General features: G+C 39.8%; 2 protein-coding genes across 5 annotated transcripts in view; one reads left to right on the top strand and one right to left on the bottom strand.

Annotated features, from left to right (window-relative positions):
- The window catches only part of IMMP1L (inner mitochondrial membrane peptidase subunit 1), a 56,427-nt gene extending 52,773 nt beyond the window's left edge, over positions 1-3,654 (top strand). For all 4 annotated transcript variants that reach the window (XM_037040444.1, XM_037040443.1, XM_037040442.1 and 1 more), the window contains 2 exons: positions 2,326-2,436; positions 3,489-3,654. In XM_037040444.1, the coding sequence (XP_036896339.1) occupies positions 2,326-2,436; positions 3,489-3,557 (180 nt within the window). In that variant the 3' untranslated portion in view covers positions 3,558-3,654. The remainder of the gene's footprint in view (positions 1-2,325; positions 2,437-3,488) is intronic.
- The window catches only part of DNAJC24 (DnaJ heat shock protein family (Hsp40) member C24), a 55,224-nt gene continuing 33,445 nt past the window's right edge, over positions 901-22,679 (bottom strand). Inside the window, exons 4-5 of the mRNA XM_037040447.1 lie at positions 9,604-9,672; positions 901-5,035 (exon numbers count right to left, since the gene is read on the bottom strand). Of these exons, the coding sequence (XP_036896342.1) occupies positions 4,905-5,035; positions 9,604-9,672 (200 nt within the window). The 3' untranslated portion in view covers positions 901-4,904. The remainder of the gene's footprint in view (positions 5,036-9,603; positions 9,673-22,679) is intronic.

Here is a 22,679-nt window from a genome sequence, read left to right as displayed (position 1 = left end):
GATGTTCCAGGGTTCTCTTAGCTGATTTCTTTCCATACTTACTAATTTTACCACACCAGAGAGAACACTTCATGACCATATTTAGCTGACTTGGAAGAAACATAGGTCATAAGTGCCACCAAAGTGATTGTATTTTACAAGAAATTTCTACTTACTAATAATCACCAGCAAATATTTCAGTTCCAGTTTTGGTTTGTATCTTCCTGTTAGTATAAACCTATACAATTTTTTCTTCTTTTGCTTTTCCTGGTATTCCTAAACTATGATGGAGAATCTATGGAAGTTTAAACACAATAGGTGTTCACATGTGGCTTCTTCCAAGGCAGTACTTCAGAGCTTAACGACACATGGCTTTTCCAAATGCACCATTTTGTTCTCTTCATTTATGAACTGAGATAAATTCATTTGTCTCCTTGAGCAACCTTATGCTTCACTGCACATAAACCCACTGATCTAGGTAGGAACAAGCCTCACTCTTGGCCCTAGAACCTGTAACTAGTAACACTAATAAAAGAGAGTGATCCTCTGGCTGGGCAGCTCAGAGGATGAGAATGCCGTCCTGATATGCCAATGTTGGAGGTTTGATCCCCGGTCAGAACACATACAAGCAATGAATGCATCAGTGGAAACAACACTGCAAGTGGAACAACAATGCTAGTGGAACAACGATCAGTTTCTCTCTTCCTCTCTCCCTCCCTCTTCTTCTCTCTGTAAAATCAATCCATAAAAAAAAGAGTGATCTTAACAGTATGTCATATTGTGTCATGAAACTTAGGTCTTTTCTATACAAATAGAGAAATGTAACATTTAAGTGTATCTAAATAAAAATAATTAACTTCATCAATTTTTGATAAGTATTTCTGCATGATATATTCCAATATGATATAATCTCTGATATAAAGTGAAATTAAAATTTATATGCTTGTATGAATTAACTTTTCCAAATGGTAATGGGAGGGGAGAAATAAATAGATCCCAGAGGATATTTAGAGCAGTGAATACTTTGTATGATACTATAATAATGGATACGTGTGGTACATTTGCCCAACCCGTAGAATACACAACTCCAAGAATGAACACTGAGGTAAACTTTGGACTCCAGATGAGTAGTGTAGGGTCAGCAGGCATCACAAATACACCTGGTGGTGGGGGTGTCAGTCACGGGGGAGGCCGGCCGTGCATGCGTGGAGGCAGAGGGTACGTGGGAACGCTCCGTACCTTCCTGTCAGTTGTGAACCTAAAAGTGTTCTAAACAATAAAGTGTTAGGGAAGTCATTGGTGATGCAACTTTTGAAAGTTGCAGACATTGCTTATTAAACCAAATAGGAATATTTTTATTCACATAAGGTCCTCAAGTAATAGCCAGTCAAAAGAACAGTGAAAATAAATTCCTGCCTGACAGATCATTTTGGACTGCGCAATAGAATTCAACTTTCTTGGCCAATACAACATATAAAAGAAAAATTGTTTAAATACAGTTTTAAAGATTGTTGCTGTAATTTTTAAGTTTATACTGAACAGATACTAATGAGCAAATGTCTCATCAAAGAAACTTTTTCTTAAAGCAACATGTTCTGTTCTTTGAACATGCTTGCCATTGACTAAAAATGTACACGTACGTTACTTACCAGTTACTACACAAGACATATAGGAACTAGGGTCTTCTCATTTAGAAGGGTACCGTCATTAATTTTACAACTGATGATTTTATAATAGGCCCTTCCAGTTCTCGGTGGTCATTATTGAAGTATAATGCGTTACAGATATGGCCTGTACAAAGGCAGAACAGGGATCTTAATTAGAATTCTGACAAGCCCATTCCAATAAAATGATGAGATTATTTGTAATTGATGTCACAATCAATTACCACCCAGTTCATCATGAGCAGTCTAATAGGTCTGGCCTTGGTACTGGCCCCAGGATGTTGCTGAATGAACGGCGGCCCTGCCTGTGCCGGTGCTGAGACAGGAGGGCGCGTTTTCGGGCGGCATCCAGATGACCTCTTTTTGAAGTCTATTAAATTAATGACCCTGTCACACTGTTCTGATCTCTTATAACCTCAGTTTGGGGTTTGTGTAACAAATTAATGTTTGGGAATCGTGTGGCAAAAATAAATAAACAGGTCTTTAAAAAAGTTGAAACCTTAATCTTATATTTAATAAAAGTTATTTTATTGTACAAATATGAAATCATAGGGTTTGCATGTATTGTATGAAAGAGAACTTTAGGACATTTCTCCCTGCATGCACAAGAAATACTTTTCATTTATAGTAGTACCCACATCTGTTTTTGCCTTCTTAAAGGGGCTGCTTTCTTTAATTCCAGGTTCCAACAGGGCACGTTTGGTTAGAAGGTGATAATCTACAGAATTCTACAGATTCCAGGTACTATGGGCCTATTCCATATGGACTAATAAGAGGACGAATCTTCTTTAAGGTACTGTTTTCGGATTAAAATGTAGGCTTGCTTCTCTGAGCTGGGGGACAAGTTTCTTTCAAAATGAACTTTGAAGTTTTCAGGCTGTCAGCGGATTTAACTGTTGCAATAACAGTTATGAAAATGTTGGCCTGTACCTATAACTATTACCCATTCTTCCCACTGAGACAGGTAATCAAGAACTCTTTAGTTGGCATAATAAAGTTCAAACTATCTTAGTCGTATCGTAGCATAAGAAGCCTTTAATTTGAATGGCCAGACATTTCTGCCTCACACGTCCTTTAGAGGCTGTGTTCATACGTGTTAGCAGAGGGGCAGCCGAGAGCCAAACCATCTTCAATGCAGGAACAGCCCCGTTAGGCACAGTGAGGAATGGACTTATCCCGGCTGTAGTAAATATATGGCTCTTAGGAAAGATTCTTTTCACTGGCTTCTCCTTTTTGTCACAATCAGTAAGGAGAAAAGCAGACATGAACATTTGGGGGTAATTTATAGGATTCTTTACATTTAAGCATATATACACTTAGGCTTATATAAGCATAAGTACTGTTAACCTTAAAAAATTAAAAGGAAACAGAGGCACACACATTCACTCAAATATGCAGTTGACACTTACATAACATGGAAGTTAGGGGCACTGGCCCCCATGTAGTTGCAAGTCGTGTATAACTTTTGACTCCTGGCCCCAAACTTATCTTTAGTATCCGGGGTTTGTTCCAGGGAGCCTGCAGGTACCAAATCTGTGGACACTCAAGCCCCTTATATATTGCCAAATCACATAAAACAATGCATACAGATGGCCCTCTGCATCCACAGATTACTAAACATGGATAAAAGTACTGTTTTTAATCCACTTTTAGAGTTTAAATACACACATGGAAATTTACTTTCTAAAGTCTTATTTTGATGTAGGAAATTTGTTATTGAATGAAAAATAAAGAGAAAATGTTTAGTTATATGGCACAGGGAAAGGGATGCATGAAAAAAAGGAATATGATGATGATATGACAGGACTTACATTAACTGTCTTCAATCACATTTTGGTTTTACAGATTTGGCCTCTGAGTGATTTTGGATTTCTACGTGATAGCCCTAATGGCCACAGATCTTCTGATGATTAACACCTACTTAGTCTTCTCATTTGATGACTGTCTTCTGTTCAAGTGAATTTCTTATTCACTGAAACTTTGTATTTACTAATAAACTATTTGCTGCTGAGCTTGTGATTTTTAATTGTTAAGTATAAAGAGTAAGTAACACAACTTTTATACTATATTAATTCAAAACATATGGATAAAAGTAATCTAAAACAAATCATGTAAATTTTATGAGAGATGTAAATATTTTAGGGGGAAACCTGGATGACAACTTCACTTTTAAATTTTTAGTTTTATAAGTATAATGAAAATCTCCTCATGAATATGCTTATATTTTAGCTACATTTACAAGTCAAGAGTAGAAAATTAGTCTTCTATGTCCAAACCAATAATAAATGCAAAGAGTTCAACCTAATAAAAAGATGCTAAGTCACAAGCTTGGCTCACTCATTTGAAATTAAGAAGGTTTCAGTGAACCCATAAAGGATTCCTTTCTAAATCAATTTTTAAATGAGTTCTGACTTATAGGAAAATAAAACCCTTGGAGTCTACTGTAATCAATAATGATACATTATAAAAATCCATTTCATCATACTAGCAATGCAGTAGTCCCTTATTCCCAAATAGAAACATTAATAATACTGTGTCTTAGTACACTGAAATAAAACAGGAAAATAAAGCACCTGTTCTGAACCTAAAGCTACCATTTCCTAAATTATATGTAAAGCTGAAGATGACAGTGTTCAGGAAGTTGACTCCCTTTAATAGAGCTGCATGAAGAATGTGGAAATACAGTGCCAGGCCTGAAGTCAAGTCTTCTGACTCCAAAGCTGTCCTCCTTTTTACGGATGCCTCTCCGCCTTCCTTATTCACTTTGAAATAACCTCATGAACGTCCACATTCAGGCTTCATTGTGGGAGAAACAGGCTCCTGTGTTATTCTCAAAGATTCTAATTTAACGCTAATGACCCAAGATTTTTAGACAGTTATACAACAGGCCCACAACTTTGACAGCTAGAAATGTGACATAACCTCAAAACCATAGTAACTGTAAAGGAATATGATGATATTGTGACCATTAAAAAAGGAGACATGCTTATTAAAGAAATCAGTAATAAATTCTCAAGTAGGAATGAGCTAAATAGAATTTATAATTCCAAGCCCTTTTCTGGTGATCTGTAAATATAAATTATAAATACATATAAAGAACTAAATTTTCTACTAATCTGGGGTAGACTTTGCATATTATCTTTGCAAAAAAAGAATCCTTTCTCGGTGAACCTTATACAGTTGCTTGACTGGAGCAAGCTGGAATGGACTCTCTCCCACATTCCTGGTATGCAGTTAAAGGATTCCACTTGGCGAACAGTTTCAGCTGCAGTGAAGCAGTTCTATAATTAGTGAACAAGCATCACAGGAAATCAGGGTAACTTCTTCTGCTTCTTCCTTGGAAACACTGTATTTCCCACCACAGCGGCAACTCAGAGAAAAAGAGTGATCGTCTGCAGAGAAAGCAGAAAAATGCTTCAAACGCTTATACACGCTGATAACACCACACACACACAAAATGCGACTTACTCCACAGAGACTGCAAAACAAAAGAAGCAGCTCAGTAAATACAAAACATTAAATGACAGCTTGAAAAAACATAGAGGGGCAGTGTTTCTAAAAATCATCACAGATTCTTTCTCTGTGGAGATGCACTGAAGCTGTAAGTTCAAAGATCTTGGGGTGACAGCAGACGCTCAGAAGTGGCCCAGGAAAAATTTATTTGAAGTCTCCTGTTTTCTTAGGATTTATATAAATTCCACATTCTCAATGTGTCCAAAATATTACTGTAAAGGGGGAAAAAACAACCCTACTTTTTTTTACTGTTAAAGAGCATGCGTTTGCCTGGAGTATTTCCTTTTAAAGAAAACAATGCTAACTTGACTGTTTATCCACTTCAACATGTGAATATTTCTGTTGTGGTAGCATACTATTTTAAGAAACCTGACTCACAAAAGAGGTCCAGAAGAAGTCCAGCCATTGTTAATATAACAAGTTCACTTTGTGTGACACTGACATAACCCGGCAGCCAAGGACAGTGGACTGGAATGCACATGTGTGAACAATAATGACTTCATAGTGGTGTGGGCTGTAGACACCATTGAGTGAGCGTGTGTACTATGTGGATATTGTATTAAAAGTGAGTAGAGCAACAAATCTACATCATATTTTGTGTTAAGGTTGAACATTCTTCCATGGAAACTATTCAGATGATTCAGAAGGCTGAAGCTATGGGCCACTGGTGATTGGCAGCTTCATCACGGCAACATGCCTGCTCATGCATCTGGTCTCATGCAGAATGTTTTGGCAAAACATCAAATCACCAGGTGACCAGCCCCGCAACAGCCCAGATTTGGCGCTCTGCAACTTCTAGCTTTTCTCCCCAAACTGAAACCACCTTTGAAAGGATAGAGATTTTGGATCATCAATGAGATTCAGGAAAATACGATGGTACAGCTGATGGTGACTGGGAGAACTGTGTGAGGTCCCAAGGTGGTACTTTGAAGGGGCATCATGATTAAACTTATATCTTCTTCAACAAATGTCTCTATGTTTCGTATTACATGGCAATATACATTCTGGACAGACCTTGTATATAAACACACTACTGTGTGTCTTCTCTGAGTATACCTGTTTGGTCATTAACCAAATGATTTAAGAACCAAAAGGGCAGGCACTGAAGTGAGATGCCCCAAGAAGGCAATAAGGTGTAACACTGAGCACCAATGTGGAAATTTTATCAAGTCTGTCATTTTCCTGGGAGGTTGAAATGCTTCTGTCCTTTAACTGATAAAGAATTCTCATTTACTGGTCATTCAATTTTAATGTCACTGAGAGGTGGCTGTCAAAGAAAAAATAATTACTGATCACATTATTTACTATTCTTGTAATTTGTCATATAAAGGAACTAAGTCTCAAGATATGATTTCTTAAAATCAGACATCTTCATTTAATTCTCAAATTTCATTTTTTAACACTTAGATCTCAACATACGCCTCTAAAAGAAAAGAGAAAAAAGGAAAAGAAAAGAAACAAATTTAACAGCCTTGTTTTTGCTCTCTAATCAAGTCTGGCCTTGGAAAAACTAGCATCAGATGAACCAACTTTATGTGTTTCTTCCACCATTCAGGAAAGCATGTATTCAGTCACCTGACCCTGCTTTTTACTTCTTACCACAATGCCTTTCCTCTCCACAGGGAAAAAATTCATTTTGACCTTAAAAATGCTAACACCTTCCCTGTGCCAGCCAATATACATGTTACAGGACAGCATGCTTTCATAGTGAATTGCTTTATTATTAAGTTGTCTAAAAACGTATGTATATTGCAACAACATGGATGGAACTGGAAAGCATTATGCTGAGTGAAATAAGCCAGGTGTTGAAGGACAAATACCATATGATCTCACCTCTAACAGGAAGCTAAACAACAAAACAAACAAACAAGCAAAATATAACCAAAGACACTGAAATAGAGAACAGGCTGACAGTGACCAGAGGGGAGAGGGGAGGGAATTTCAGGGGAAATAAGGGAGGGATTTAGAGGAACCTATATAAAGGATACATGGACAACAACTGAGAAGGGTGGAAATGGGAGGGAGGGGGGAGGATGGGGGGTGGGATGGGATGGGAGTAATAGACAGAAAACTGTACTTGAAAAATAATTAAATAAAAAAATTGGAAAAAAATGTTTAAAAACGTATGTATTATAGCCATTGGTTTTCTCTTCAGCTAAATCTCCCTCTTGTTTTTTACCACCTCAGTGAACACCGAGAAATAACTGAGGTGACGTGTGCTTGGTCAGTGATGCAGAGGCCACCGTGGGCTACTGTGTTGTTTCGTCAGAGACGATCCCAAATGTTAATGCTCACTAAAAACTCCCATCTTTGGTTGAATTTCTTCTTATACTATATGTCTATCACTAAACCAAGTGATATCTTCACAGAAATCACCATTTCAAATGTAACGAATGGAGACAAAATGGCCAAGCTGTGTGTGAGATTCGCTGTGAGGGGACAGGTTCAACTTCGGTCTCGCAGGAGTTCTTCAGGTGGGCCTTGTAAGCGTACTAACACGCACCACTTCATCTCCCTGGGTCAACAAGGTGCAAGTCTGGCTGTGTCTACCATGGAGCGTTTCATTCACTCGTCTGTTCTAAATCTCCACCTTCCACGGCTACTCTGAAAATGACCGTGAAGAAATCTTCAAACAATGTGTTACTTGCCCAGTTGATCTGCTTTTTATTTACCTTCATCTGCCAAGAATGCCCTTCTCAATTGCAAAACACAATTCAAAATTGCAAATTCAATTGTAAAACTTATGTAACTAGTTTTTAAGTATTCCTGCAAAAATAATGGCTTCATGCAACTGTTGCTCAGTATTTTCTCTCACAAGGATTAAGAACTATCCACACCCTTAATTTAAATAAGCATCTAAGGACATCCTGTGGTTTTAAGATGAACTGTAGAGGTTTAGAGCCAATCCAATGGCTGTGGCTGGGATCCTCCGCGACTTCCTCGCTGACGAGTTCACTTTAGGAAGTCTCAAGGGCAACAACGCGTCACAACAACGCCTGAGTTCAGTTGTACACTCCCCTCGGTATCTTTTCAGAAAGTTCATACCTTCATGGACTGAACAGGTGCTTGAACCACCAATCCATATTCCTTTAAAAAATCTTAAATTACTATTTTTAAATTACTATTTTTAAAGTGTTACTGAAAGAAAAAATTATAAAATCCATTTTTCACTGTTTTCACATTATTGGAACAGTAAACAAAATATACTAGGTCATATCAACTACAGCAAGAACTAGTCTGTGTAATAAGAGATCGAACACACACACACACACACACACACACACACACACTAATTGATAGGGCAGCGATACGATATTTTCAAAAGGTTTATTCAGTTGGGCAGGTGTCCCTGATAAATGACATGTTCCACTCTGTCCCCTCATGACCCGGCAGTGAAAGCCTACGCCGCTAGTGCATTCTGCTTTCACAGCAGTAGCTCTTCCAGTTTTTGCTCCAGAAATTGTGTCAAGCCCTGGGAGCCCCAGTTACACAAAACCTTGTTCTCCATTCATTCATTGCAACTCAGAATTTCTGTTCTAGGGTTTCATCTGGCACTTTAGGAAACGGAGGGGCCCACAGGCAGAAACACACTCCCCCGTCAGAGCCAACAGATCCAATTTTGTAAGAACACGAAGTTAAGAATTTGCCATTAAAACTATTTCATTAAACTTGGTTTCAGGTAGGATGGGCTGTTTATCTTCTACCTATTCACACTCATCAGTAAATTTTTATAAACCCCAAGGGAATTTGTACCCCAGGCCGAGGAAGATTTCTTCATTTGTTCAGAGGCACGCAGAAGTGTGGTATTCACTGCTTCTACTCAGAAGAAGGAACTTAATGTTGTGCTAGAGCAACTTACAGAACTATCAAGAGTGGAAAAATTAAGTTCGATTTTAAAATTCTACTAATGGGAAAGTGAAAAAAACCAACAACACATGACTCCACAGTAAGTAAATGGGAGTGACAGATTTTTATTTTCCACCTAACAAACAATCAAAAAGTGAGTGTAAAATCACACTCCAAGTAGAAGAATATAACTTTGAAAGGCTTTCCCTAATGGTTTGTGATTCCATATAAACAAACAAAAATTCTAATGGAAATTCATCTCTAATGTCAATATAGGAAAGGCAGAAAAAATTATCTTCTTTATTTTTCCTATCACACAGATGGTGAGTACACCAAAAACCAAAGTAGTTTAAAAGAAGAAAACCTCATGAAACCCATGTGCCTAACATCTAATTAGAAGAGAACAATGACCAGGAATGAGCTACGGAGGAGACATCAATAACCGAAGTTTAGAATGAAAACTATTCCAGACAAAAACACACACATGTATGAAAAGCCAAGATATTATTTCTTTTTAAGATTCCAAATATCCTGAGATTTTTTCCCTTCAAGAAAATCCCTAATATTTTCATTTATGGTTATCAAGAAAAAAAATTCCAACCTTTGTTCCAAGACATTTCTTCAAGATATACTTGAGCATCTACCGGTCCCATATTTCTTAGATCATCTTCTGCAAAATATAAAATGAAACACTTAATTTTGATACTTTAATCATAAACATGAAGAATGCTGAAGAGGCCACCCCAGCCTGGTCAGTATAACTCTAATACCATTTTAAAACTTAGCTTACTGCTCTTTTTAAATTCTCACCCAAGGACATTTTTTTTCTCATTGCTTTTCAAGAGAGGAAGGGAGACAGAGAAACACTGAGGTGACAGAGAGAGACATCAATTGGTTGCTTCCCACATGTGCCCAGACTGGGGATCAAACCCACAACCTAGGCATGTGCCCTGACCAGAACTGAGCCTGCAACTTTTCAGTTATGGGATGACATTCCAACTAGCTGAGCCATGCTGCCCAGGGCTTAAATTACTACTTTTATAGTGGTTTTAAGGCTCCCTGACTTCAGCTGACTAAAAATTCCAGAGCATACCACTTACAAACTTTAACAGTTAAGTCTCTTATTTTTTCACAAATACACAACATGCAAAACCATGAAGTTGATTTTGATAATTCTTTGTGATCAATTAGTGACCTCTATTTTATGTGACAGGATAATTTTCTTTTGTCAGAGAAACCATATTAGTAACTAAGGCAGGCGGCATGGAGCTGAGTAAAAGTAACTGTATTTGAATCTTAGTTCTAATATTTTAGTAGCTCTCTAACTTAAGAGACATCAAGTAATCTAACTTACCCACTTCAGTTCAGGTGCTTCGGACTGAATTGTGACCACCTCTCACCCCACCCTGCCAAGTCCATATGCTGAAGCCCTAACCCCAATGCGACTGTATTTAGACATAAGGGTTTTAGGATGTAATGAAGATTAAACGTGGTTGCAAGAGTGGAGTCCTAATCTGATGGAACTGGTGCCTTCCAAGGAAGGGGGGGGGGTTCTCTCCACGTGTGTGCACGGAAGGCATCACAGGAGGACACAGCTGGGAAGAGGCTGTCTGCGAGCCAGGAGGAGACCTCACCAGGAGCCACACTGACCGACACCTTCATTTTGGGCTTCTGAGCCTTGAGAAATGGGAGAAATTTCTGTTCTTTAAAGCGACCTCGTCTATGGAATTTAGTTATGGCATTTGGAACAGAATAATACAAGGATGTTTACCAATAAAATCAGATCTGGCTAAAAGTACTTTAAAGCTCTACCCATGTGTAAGGACTGTTAGTCATCTGATTTTTATTTGCTTGCAAACATGGTAATTAATAGGTATTTTGAAGGAAGAATTACTTTAAAATATTTCAGTAAGCACACAGCACAACTGTATTGTGTTGATGTTCATTGACATTTCCTGGGCCAGTTTTCCCGGTAGCTAGAAAATCCAAAGAAGCCTGGGATTCCAGCTAAATTTGGTAAGAGTAAGGTCCAGGTGGTATAAGCATTCACTCTTGCTTACAGTAAGTATATTTGGGACAAAGAAAGCAACTAGAGAAGAGAAGCACTTGTCTTTGTCTTTAGAGGTGTGTTATATAGTTCCTGCATGCTGGTATCATTCTTTTAAAAGTAACTGCTTAAGACACTAGTAAAATCCACTCCTACCCAATGAAATTGTCTGTGGTTGTCTCACTAGGTTCTTCTTCGCTAGGTGAGAATGCTTCCTTTTGTTCTGTTGTGTGAATGCCTGCCATTTAATTATGTTTAATAAGTGCCTGTTCTTCATCGATGAGTTATATAATTGAAAATAGATAAGATTATATAATATTTTGAATTCACCATTCACTGTGGTTTTCTATTAGATATATCAACTATTGTATCACTTCATATTTATTGGGTACCAACAATCTATTAAACTATCCCTAAAATCCAAAGATACAGACTTAGCCTAGTTGTCAGGGGTACTTCTTCCATATCTGTGTGCCCACTGAATAGGTGATGCAGAATGTATCAATATGCTAAGTAATTTATTTTTTTTAAGATTTTATTTATTTACTTTGAGAGAGGGGGGAAGGGAGGGAGAAAGAGAGGGAGCGAAATATCAATGTGTGGCTGCCTCTCATGCCCCTCTACTGGGGACCTGGCCTGCAACCCAGGCATGTGTCCTGACTGGGAACTGAACCAGTAACCCTTTTGGTTTGTAGGCTGGAGCTCAATCCACTGAACTATATCAGCCAGGGCTAATATGCTAAGTAATTTCTGAACAAACAAAACAATTTTCACATTCTATATAAAGTAGACTTAACTATATGTCACTCAGACTTCCTTTCCTGCTTTCGTTCTAGAAATGAGAGAGACAGAGAGAGGGAGAGAAACAATGTGAGAGAGAGACATCATTTGGTTGCCTCTTATTTCCAAGATGAACTGGGGGACAGAACCTGCAACCCAGGCATGGGCCCTGATGGGGAATCACACTGGTGACACTTTGCTTTGTGGAGCAATACCCAACCAACTGAACCAGGCTGGCCAGGGCAGTATTCCTTTTTTTAAAAGTTCTACTAAAAATCTCATGGTTAGAGGGGGAAAAAATCTTACCACATATTTCAATTTCTTACTCAGAAGGACCAGAACAGTTTGCTTGAATGGGGAAATGAAACACAATTTTAGATTGGAAGAATAGGAGTAATTGGCACTTAACAGATCCTGGTGAGGGGAAAACCAGGTATAAATGATTTACAATCAAGTCACCTATATATCTTACAGATATCCAGTGTTTCTGAAATCAGCTAAAGCAAATCAGAGAAGGCAGGCTTAATGACAAAATGAATAAACCTCGTTAATCTGACTTATTTTGGACACCTATAATAATTTATATACAAAAGACAAACCATTCATATATATCCATCATGCAGTTTTCATTTTAAAATAAATAACTGATTAAGTACAACTGTGAAGCAAGTCAGCTTTGTATTGTTCTGGTTCTCTACTAAGAAGCTATTGTTATTCTCTCCCAGTTACTATTTCTGTATTATTGTGGAACCCTAATGTTCTACCTACTCAAAAAGGTGGCTTTTACATTTTTACTATTTTTTCCTCTTTATGTACAGGGACTTTAGAGTGCCTACCTATTTCTTAGTTGAAAGATCCGTTTAGACCTTATGGTAAAAGGGAAAAGAGAACACCAAAATGGTTAGTAATTGCCAAAGGCCAGAGCTAAGAAGAGTGTACTCAGGTATTACCAGGTTGTGTGGCTGTGTAAGCATCTGTACTGTACTGATCTGATCATTCCATGCTATGTGCACACAGCGTAAATTTCTGTGGGGGTTCTGGTTGTAAAGTCAGTACACTTGTCCCTCGCTATATCACAGTTCACTTATTGTGGCTTCAATGTATCGCAGTTTTAAAAATGTATATATATTTAATTCTGTATCACGGAGTTTTTGCTAAATTGTGGGATTGTGTGGTATATAGGTACTTATACAATATTTATGATTTTAATTATTTTTGCCTAAAAATATAAAACAATATAAAAAATAGAAATGTTAATTCAAACGTATTAAAAGAATATTAAATCAAAATAAAATACAGTACGTATTTCATCAGAGGATGAATACCATACTGTACACAATGGAAATGCAGTCCGCCACTACCACTTGCGCAAGTTTGCCAACGTGAGATTGTACATGGCACACTACTGGCTCATGGAATGGAAGGTGACCAACCACAGCACTGTGTTCTGTATCCTGGGTGCTGATTGGCTCAGTAACCGTAGCATCGGTCTGTTTGCTCTCCTGCACTGTGCTCATACATTTAGCATTTCTCCTTTTCCACATCGAGGTCTGATCACTGTGCGTAGTGTTGCTCTGCAGTATTGTGTTTTTGTGAAATTTTTGTAAAAGTTTGAATTTATTTCAAGCCCTACGATGCCACCCAAATGTTCTGTGCCTTCGAAGGCTTCTGGCAATGAACCTAAGCACCAGAGAAATAGGCTTACTATCAAAGAAAAGGTGGAACTTCTTGACATGTTAAAGGCAAAAGCTACGTGGCTCTGGGCCGCCATTACGGGATCAACGAATCTACTGTTGGCTACATAAAGAAAGACGAGAAGAATAGTAGGTCTATGGCAGCAATGACTTTTAACAAGACTGCAAAGAGAGTGGTCATTTCCCGCAATAAGGCCATTGTGAGGATGGAGTCTGCACTGGCCGTGTGGGTAAGTGACTGCAGGGAGAAGAGTATCTCCCTGGATACCAACACCAGCCGGACAAGGTCAAGAAACTTTATGATAGTTTTACAGAAAGCAGGGACGTTCACAACAGTGACGAGGATGAAGGTGAGGACAACAATGCAGAAGCAGGACCGTTGAGTGCTTCTCCCACCAGATCACCCCCATTCAGTGCCAGCAAGGGCTGGTTTGACAAGTTTCAGAGACGCTTTGGACTCAAGAGCATTTCTCTGCATGGAGAAGCTGCCTCCGCAGATGAAAAGCAGTGCCAGCAACTCCCCATAACTATGTTCATCACTCGGACGAAGAGATCAGTTACGTCTATGCCTGTAGCGGAAATAGAAGTTACGGCAGGGCGAAGATATCGCACCACCTGATGAAGCGCCTGGTGAAGTGGCGCCTTCAGGAGAGCTGCAGTGCTCTTCTTGGTTGTGCAGCACATTCATCTCGTCGTCATCACCTTCATCGCCATCAGTACTGCACAGCCACATAATTCATGATCTTCATCATTCAAGTTGTAGTACACTTCACTGGTGAGTACCCGTGTAGAATTTTATATGTTGTTAAAGTGACATAGGTTTAAGAGTGTAGAAAGTGTTTAAGAGCATATGAAGTGTTTATAAGAGTGTGGGAAAGAGTAATAAGAGAGTGGGAACGGTTTATAGGAGTATGGGAAAGGTGTATAGGAGTGTGGGGTTTCTGAAGCCTTAAAATGTATATAAATGTAAAATAAATAACACCGCTACTTCGTGGATTTCCACCTATCGCGGGGGTCTCTGGAACGTAGCTCCCGCGATAGGCGAGGGATCGCAGTAACACAAATGAACACATGGCGGTGCTGGGCACGGGGGAGTGAGCAGCGACCAGTGGGAGTTGCTGGGGCCTTGGGGGCACTGGGCAGAGAGTGTGTGTTCCCTGAAAGTCCACCAAGCTGTACTTTTAGGGTTGGTGCACTTCTCTGCAGGCATGACATTTCGATAAAGAGTTTTAAAGATCGTGTGTGGAGACTCCAGTGGCTACATTTTTTAGGAGAAATAAAGAAAGAAAAGTTAGGGGAAAGAAATTAGGAGCCCCACAAGAAAGTGGGTATCCTTTGAAACAATGGTAATCTAACAAGTTTTGAAAATACAATAATACATAGATGTATGTCAAGCTCTAATACATCATCTGTACACGGTGTGTTCACTGCCTCCAGTCATTCGTCCCCCTTCACACTCCCGTACCTACCCCCCACTTTTCCTCTGGTGATCATCATACTGTTGTCTCTGTGAGGATTTTTTTTCTTTATCACTACACCTTTCACTCAGGTCCCCAGCCCCAGCCCCCAACAGCTGTCAGTCTGTTCTCTATGAGTCTGTGTCTATTTTGTTTATTTCATTCATTAGATTACACGTGTGAGTGAAACTGTGTGGTACTTGTCTTTTTCTGACTGGCGCATTTCAGTTAGCATAATCGTCTTCAGGACTACTCCTGTTGTCGTAAAAGGTAAGATTTCCTTCCTTTTTATAACCAAATAGTATTCCAAAACAGTGGTAAATGTACCGCTGCTTTTTTATCCACTCATCTACTGAGGGACACTTGGGCTGCTTCCAATCTTGGCTGTTGTAAATAGCATGACGATGAACACAGGGGTGCACATATTCCCAGAAGAGGAATCCCTGGGTCATAAGGCAGTTCCATTTAATGTTTTGAGGAAACTCCACACTGCTTCCACCGGACTGCATTCCCCTCAACAATGCAAAAGGGTTCCCCTTTCTGCACACCCTTGCCAACACTTGTTTGTAGATTTATTGATAGCCATTCTGACAGGTGTGGGGTGGTAGCTCCTTGTACTTTTAATTTGCATTTCTCTGATGATTTCTGACATTGAGCATCTTTTCATGTCTACTGGCCATCTGTATGTTCTCTTTGGAGAAGTGTGTATTCAGGTCCTTTGCTGATTTTTCAATTGGATTGGTTTTTGGTGTTGAGTTGTGTAAGTTCTTTATAAATTTTGGATATTAACCCCTTATCAGATATATCATTGGCAAATATGTTCTTTCATTCAGTGGGCTGTCTTTTAATTTTGTTGAGTTTCCTCTGCTGTGCAAAAACTTTTAAGTTTGATGTCGTCCCCTTCGTTTATTTTTTCTTTTGTTTCCCTTGCCTGAAGAGATATATCTGAAAAAATATTGCTACGAGAAATGGCCGAGATTTTGCTGCCTGTTTTCTTCTAGGATTTTTATGGATTAGAGTCTAACATTTGCCTTTAATCCATTTTGAGTTTACTTTTATGTGTGGTGTAAGGTGGTTCTAGTTTCATTTTCCTGTATCTGCTCCAGGTCCCTAAAACCACTTACTGAACAGACTATCTTTAACCTATTGACCATAAAAGCTCAAATAGTAACAGATCATAAAGCTGTGGATTTATTTCTGGGCTCTCTATTCTGTCCCACTGATCTATATATCTGCTTTCATGCCAGTGCATGCTGTTTTGATTACCTTGGCCTTGCAGTGCAGTTTGACACCTTTGTGGTGGGGCCGGGAGTCATCAGAGTGAGGCCAGAAGAGTTTATCAGGCCCACGAAGACCAAGATTTGGCTGTGAGAAGGGAGCACTCTGCGTCAGTTGGTGAGTGAGGGAAAAATGGCCCCTGTCCCAGAGCCACACTGCTCCGTCTGTCCCGGATTCGGCCAGGAGCCCAGTCTCAGCAGGGCTGGGCCACTGGGCGTCAGGAGGATGTGGCTAGTGGATCTCCTGTGAGGGGGAGGTCCCAGTCAGGCTTGAGGGAAAGTGGCCCCCTCCCCAGAGCCACAAAATTCAGCCTGTCCCAGAGCCTGCCCAGAACTGGCAGGGCACAGCCACCAGGAGTTGGGAGGGTGGGGCCCCCAGGAGCACAGAGCATGGGGCCAGTGGATTCCTGTAAGGGGCAGGCACCAGTCAGGTTGGTGGTGAAGTGGGAGGAGTGGCCCTTGACCCAAAGCCACTGACACCCCCTGAGTCTGCCCAGACCTCTACACCTGGGGCCAGACAGTTGCCTTGTCAGCTGGGAGCAAGCTCCTTAGGGTGGGGCAGCTGGGAGTCCGGAGCTGTGGCTATTGCTCTCCCCCAGGCTGATGCCCTATGGAGGGAGTGTTCCACCTGAGATGGCATCTGTGGTGTGGGAGAAGAACTCAGCCCAGAGATCTTGGAAGCTGTCCTTCAGCTTTCTCCCCAGAGCCACAAACCCCAGACTCTCCTCACATGGCTTTAGTCCACTTTGCCCTTCCCTTGCCCGACCCCAGGGTGAGTGGCGGTGAACAAGATTTTTTGCATTGGCCCTTTAAGAGGGTTCCTAGGTCTCTAGCCATCTCTCCCTGGTGGGCAGAATCCCTGCTAATTCTCATAGCCAGATGTTATATGGGCCCCTCTTCCCAGCTCTGTTACTTGGGGCTGAGGAACCCAGCTTGAGACTGAGACCCCACTCTTCTCAAGAGGAGCCTTTGCATTGAGCTCACCCTCAGGAATTTCAGCCACCGCAGTGGGAATGGGGCCAGCTCTTCTCATGTCTCCATCCTTCACACCATTCTCTCAACATCTTCCAATGCATAAGACAGCCCCACAGCAAAGAATTATTTGGTCAAAATGCCAATAGTACCAAGAAACTTCACAAACCACTTTTGACACATTCAATCAGTCACAGCACCTTCTCCATACACTACACAGACCTTTTGGGTGGGTGGGTGGGGGGTTCAGTGGCGTTTTTACCTTTCTTGCAATAATAAAACAAAACTGTTGAATATCTTCTTACTTCTTCAATATTAGAATGGCTGCACCAAAATTCACCAATTCTGATCAGTTTCTTTGTGAATGCACACTGACATGACAGGTGTCACAATACAATCTGACAAAATTGTATCAAATGAAGTTAAAGACAATGAGCACTACTGGAGCTATCACCCAGAAAAAACTAAATGAACTTTCTGGCCAACTCAGTAAGTATCTGAGAATAGAAATCCTATCTCAAAATTTTCCGGTTAAGATGACACTACTAAAAATGTTGAGTGAACATAAACCAACTTAGAAAGTGACTTAATTAAAGGAATAGAGGCTAGATTTAAATCTGAATTTTAGCTATGGATGGCATCAAAACAAAACAAAACAAAAAAACCCCAGACACTGGATAGAAAATGAATTGCCAGGCATTTGGCCTACTCTATCTCGGGCCCACGATTCCCAATTCTGAATAGACTCAGCTTTGGCTAAGGTCTCTAGGAACATACAAGGACTGCTCACACCTTGTGCAGTGCTGGTATACCTAACCAAATGTGGGCACAAGAAAAACTCCCAAATATATTTACGTCTATGAGAGAAAGCAATGCACTATAATTAAAGAGAGATTCCTGAGGAATACAATGATGAAATCAAATAATTTATGTGCTTACTTGAAAAAGAACCTTTAAACCTTTAGCAGTGTAGGCCCTTCTGACCTTGTGTTCCACTGGATTTGTCTGACAACAAGAGGTGAAAGAATTCTGGGGCTCCGTTGTCGCAACGGGGGGATCTAAGAAAACGCTGGCAGGACGCATCAGAGGTTTATGAGCCTTCAATTCAGAGAGATTAAAAGGGAAATCTACAGAGATTCTTTCACACTGAAGAATAACATTAAATAACTATTAGCAGCTTGGTTCAGTAGAGCTTACTAGAGCTCTTGCTGGGTCATTCACAACTTTCTAAAAGAGGAAAGGTTTTTTTTTTTCCAGCTCCATTTGGAAATCAATAAATATTTCTTACTTCTTACAAGACAATGGAATTCCAGTCCTTTTAAACTTCCTCTTAATGATACTAAAATTTCTAAAACAACTCTTTGTTTGCTGCCTACATAATTATACTTCCTAATCCCAGGAAACTTTTTCTAACCGTAGCTACAATTCAAATAAGTAAGTGTAAATAAATAAATAACAGCAACAAAAAGCTACAGAGGACAGGAATTTAACTTTATTTACGATGGCTGAGGTATCCAAAAGTATCAATGGACCTAGTATCAACCGAGTCCCGGTCCATCTGTGGCGGTGTCCCCAGTATTCACGGGCACTAATGTCGCATTGCTCAAGTGACCAAGGCCCCAGAATGCTCTCATCCAGCAAGTTGTCTACTGTATCCATCTCTATGCCATTTAAGATATTTAAAGTTTATTTTGAATGTAAAGAAGTCATCTGTGCATGTTAAAAGCAAACAGTTTCTTTCTTTAGGTCTTTGTATCCTGCTGTGGAAAAAGTAACAATTCTAAACAATCACCTCAACCTTAAAAAATCATTTCACTACACATGATTCAATTTTTCACATCAGAAATGACTCGAAGGAAATCAGTTTCCTTGCCCTTAACAGTCTCTGTTCTTGGAACAGCCTCTACTTTGATAAGAGATTCAGAATCAGCCAACGTTTAACTGGAAACCTGCTCATTAACTTATAAAGCTCTATAATCCTCTCCCAGACAGAATCAGAGTCACAACTGCAAGGCTTTCTATTTCAAAGAAAAATTACAAACTTGGAGTTCATTTATGGACTTGAAGAACTGCAGAGCTTTTTAAAAGCCAAGCCTAAAGCAGTTCTCATGAAATGTACCGAATAAAACCCAGGCTGCATTTCACGTTTCAGTATAGAACAGGTAGAACGGCAGCAGGTGTAGGCCTGGCCTCTCATTCTGACCCTCAAATATTCCTCATTCTTCACCTAAATAGTAGTGGTACATACCTATTCTAAATTTGGCTGCCTAATACAACGAGTAAGAATCAGAGAATGAGGCCTTGGCCAGGTAGTTCAGGTGGTTAGAGCTTCATTTGTGATACACCAAGGTTTCAGTTTCAATCCCTGGTCAGGGCACATACAAGAATCAACCCATGAATGCATTAAGTGGAACAATAAATTGATGTCTCTCTCCCCCACCACCACTTTCTCTCTCTCAAATCAGTAAGTACAAAATAAAAAGAGTCACAGAATAGCTTTGAATTCCCCCACTATACTAGCTAAACAACCTCAGTCAAATTAGTTACCCCTCTGAGCTTCAGATTCTTTCTCTGGAAAACATTACTTCTTCCTTACAAGGTTGTTAAACGACGATTAAAAGACGATGACCACAGTGCCAGGGCTCAGTAAATGGCAGCTATTTTAACTCTTATTATTCCACGATATCTGTGTTGACCTGTCTGCACCATCACTGCTGGGGAGGTGGGAGGGGAGCCTCGGAGCAGGAAAGCAGCGACTCTTGACTTTGTCTGGACTTGTCAATGTGAAGTTCGAGGTCTGACTTTGCTATTGTCAGACCCATTACTATCAAAACCATATCAATATAATTACCTTCTTAAGTATCAAATAGATCTGAGAGTTGGGAAACAGAAAAAGTTCAAAATAATTAATCTGTGGATTGACTTCAGAGGTTAGAAGTGAGGGTGGGTTAGAATATCGGAGAAGCTTTTCTGGCGGTTTGGGGAGGGGGACCAGCGGACTTGAGTTGGCACCTGGATAAAGAACACTGAAGAATCCGAATGGGAGGGGGTTCTGAGTAATGACAAACGGCATAAGCAGGTGTGTTTGGGAACCCCTAAACTGCCCAGGGGAGAAGGTTCACATTAGTTTCGTGATTGGTGATAAGGTTAGAAAAAGTAATTAGGGACAAACTGAAAGTCTTCTGTCCCTTTACTCAGGCAAACAGGTAAAGGTGAGGTGGGGGAGGGAGTGGTTATAAAGGTTATTAAGGAATAACAATAAAGAAAGCTAAACCAATCAAAATGTAAGGCTGTGGGAGAAGGCAAATTAGCAGCCAAGAAAACGATTTGGATACGTGTTCTAATCTGGGTACGGGCCACTGTGGTGGCTGTGAGAATAAGATCACACAGAAAAACATAAAAGGAAGGCCAGCCCTTGTTTCTAACTCACTGGCTGTGTTGTGAGCAAAGGAGAAGCAGTCGGAGTGTAATCTGACCCAGTTTCACATCGGGGAGAAATCAAGTGATGAGAAAGGCGGCACAGTCTTGGTTGGGACCCACTGACTTCAGTCGGCTCGAGTCCCCAGACAGACACTGGGAGGGAGGAGGCTACAGCTGGAGACACACACTTCCCAAAGTCCTATGTTTTCTCGGTTATTAAATCTGAACCCCCCATTATGTCCTCATAGACCAGAATTATGATCATGATCTTGCCCATAGGTTTCTATAGCATTATTTGAAACTAGCCAAATTTTAGCCAAAATCATTGAGAAATGATCTTAAAGTATGTTTTCATGGCAAAAACAGTTATTTGCATTTAAGCAGAGGTAACAAATAATGTGAATAGTCACCTCCTCGTGACAAACAAAACGGAGCAGGGAGAACCCTCAGAAAGTTTTATCTGCTGTCTCCTCCCTCTGAAGAAAATGTCAGTCCCTAACTGTCTAGATGGATTTTCTGCATCGTTTCACATATTTACTTTTCCCAGAGACAGTCACACACACACACACACACACACAGCCCCTGAGGCTTATCTTCAAGTTTTACCTCAAGCACATTTTTATAGTCAATTTTCAAATTCCTAAAATCAAATGGAAACACTGATATGACCATAAAAGGAAACCCTAATCTGGCCGCAACAAATATTTTATAAGGGTCAGTTTTAGCACACAATTTACACAAATATCCTTCCCAACGGTTAAATTCACATGAACAACATTTGCAAGTATTACTTCCCTTCTTACAGAACTAATCAGTTTTTAGCTTTAACTTGCATTTCAGAAAGGATTCTTATTTTGAGCTTAAGAAGTTACATATCGACTCAGCTATCTAACATAAACATTGGCATTTTAAGATGTATTCTTCACTCGGTCCAGGGAAATCTGCTCACCTCCTGTTCTCAAATACTCATCCTATCAAACAGATGAGGTGGACTGCAGAGCACAGCACCAGATACGACCTTTTCTGTCCAGCTGACTAACTCTGAGTAAAGTCACACTAACTTTACAATGTCTAGCCCAAACTCCTTCTGAGCCAGGCTGTTTTTGATACCTAAGTACTTGGCCAACTGCTTAGAGTGGAGGCTCCATGTTAGCAAAATAATTTACTAATAGAAAACCAAGATACATCTTAACACAAAATAGAAAACCAAGATACATCTTAACACAAAATAACATACCACCAAGGTTTTTTAAAACAAACAAATCCCCTTAGTTTTTTAAAACATTATTTAATTTGACTGACTTCGTGTGAAGGTTAGTTCCTCTTCAGGCCATGAAGAAGTAAAACCTAACTCATAAGCTGTGTCACACTCCACAGAGCCACTGGGACCTCAGAGATGTATGTGACTGTCACAATGCAAAGTTATTCAATCACGATCCCTATTATTTTCCCATGATATACTTCTGATGTGTTTGCACGTGCTTAACATATGAGAAAGCCCTCTGTAAGATTTATAAAGGCACCAAAATCTACTCAACAGATATTATTCATGAAAACATTTTATAAATCTCGAAAAGATTTTCCGTAAGTGCCCATTGGGTTTCTAAAATGCAAAGCCTAGTCCTGAATAACCACATGCCTTTCAAGGGCACATGGGAAGCAGCCTTTGGAAGCATCTTTAGAAACAATAAGGTAAATATGCCAACTGGAACTAATTGATTAAATCCACTAGTTAACACTGCTTTCAGAATGTACATCTAGGAACAGAATATCATCGGTTTTCAGATTTGCTATTCTGCAGCCTGGCTATCATTGCCCTAAAATGTCAACTAGAAATACAGAAGTGGAAATGAAGAAAAAAATATATATGTACTTTACTTTAGGTTATCTACCCTGGACTTTATTAGAACTCATTTGATAATTTCTTTTGTGAAGCAAAGAAACATGGATGTCAAGGGCTCCTTTAAATGATCTTTAGAGAAATAAATGATTGTGGGCAATATTGATGAGGCTTTCCTCACAACAGGGCA

The sequence above is a fragment of the Sturnira hondurensis genome, unplaced genomic scaffold, assembly GCF_014824575.4.
Source record: "Sturnira hondurensis isolate 20B ecotype Veracruz unplaced genomic scaffold, ASM1482457v3 Scaffold0002638, whole genome shotgun sequence".
In the NCBI taxonomy this organism is placed as follows: Eukaryota; Metazoa; Chordata; class Mammalia; order Chiroptera; family Phyllostomidae; genus Sturnira; species Sturnira hondurensis.
The sequence above is the reverse complement of the archived record's forward strand: the minus strand, read 5'-3'. Positions and strand labels throughout refer to the sequence as shown.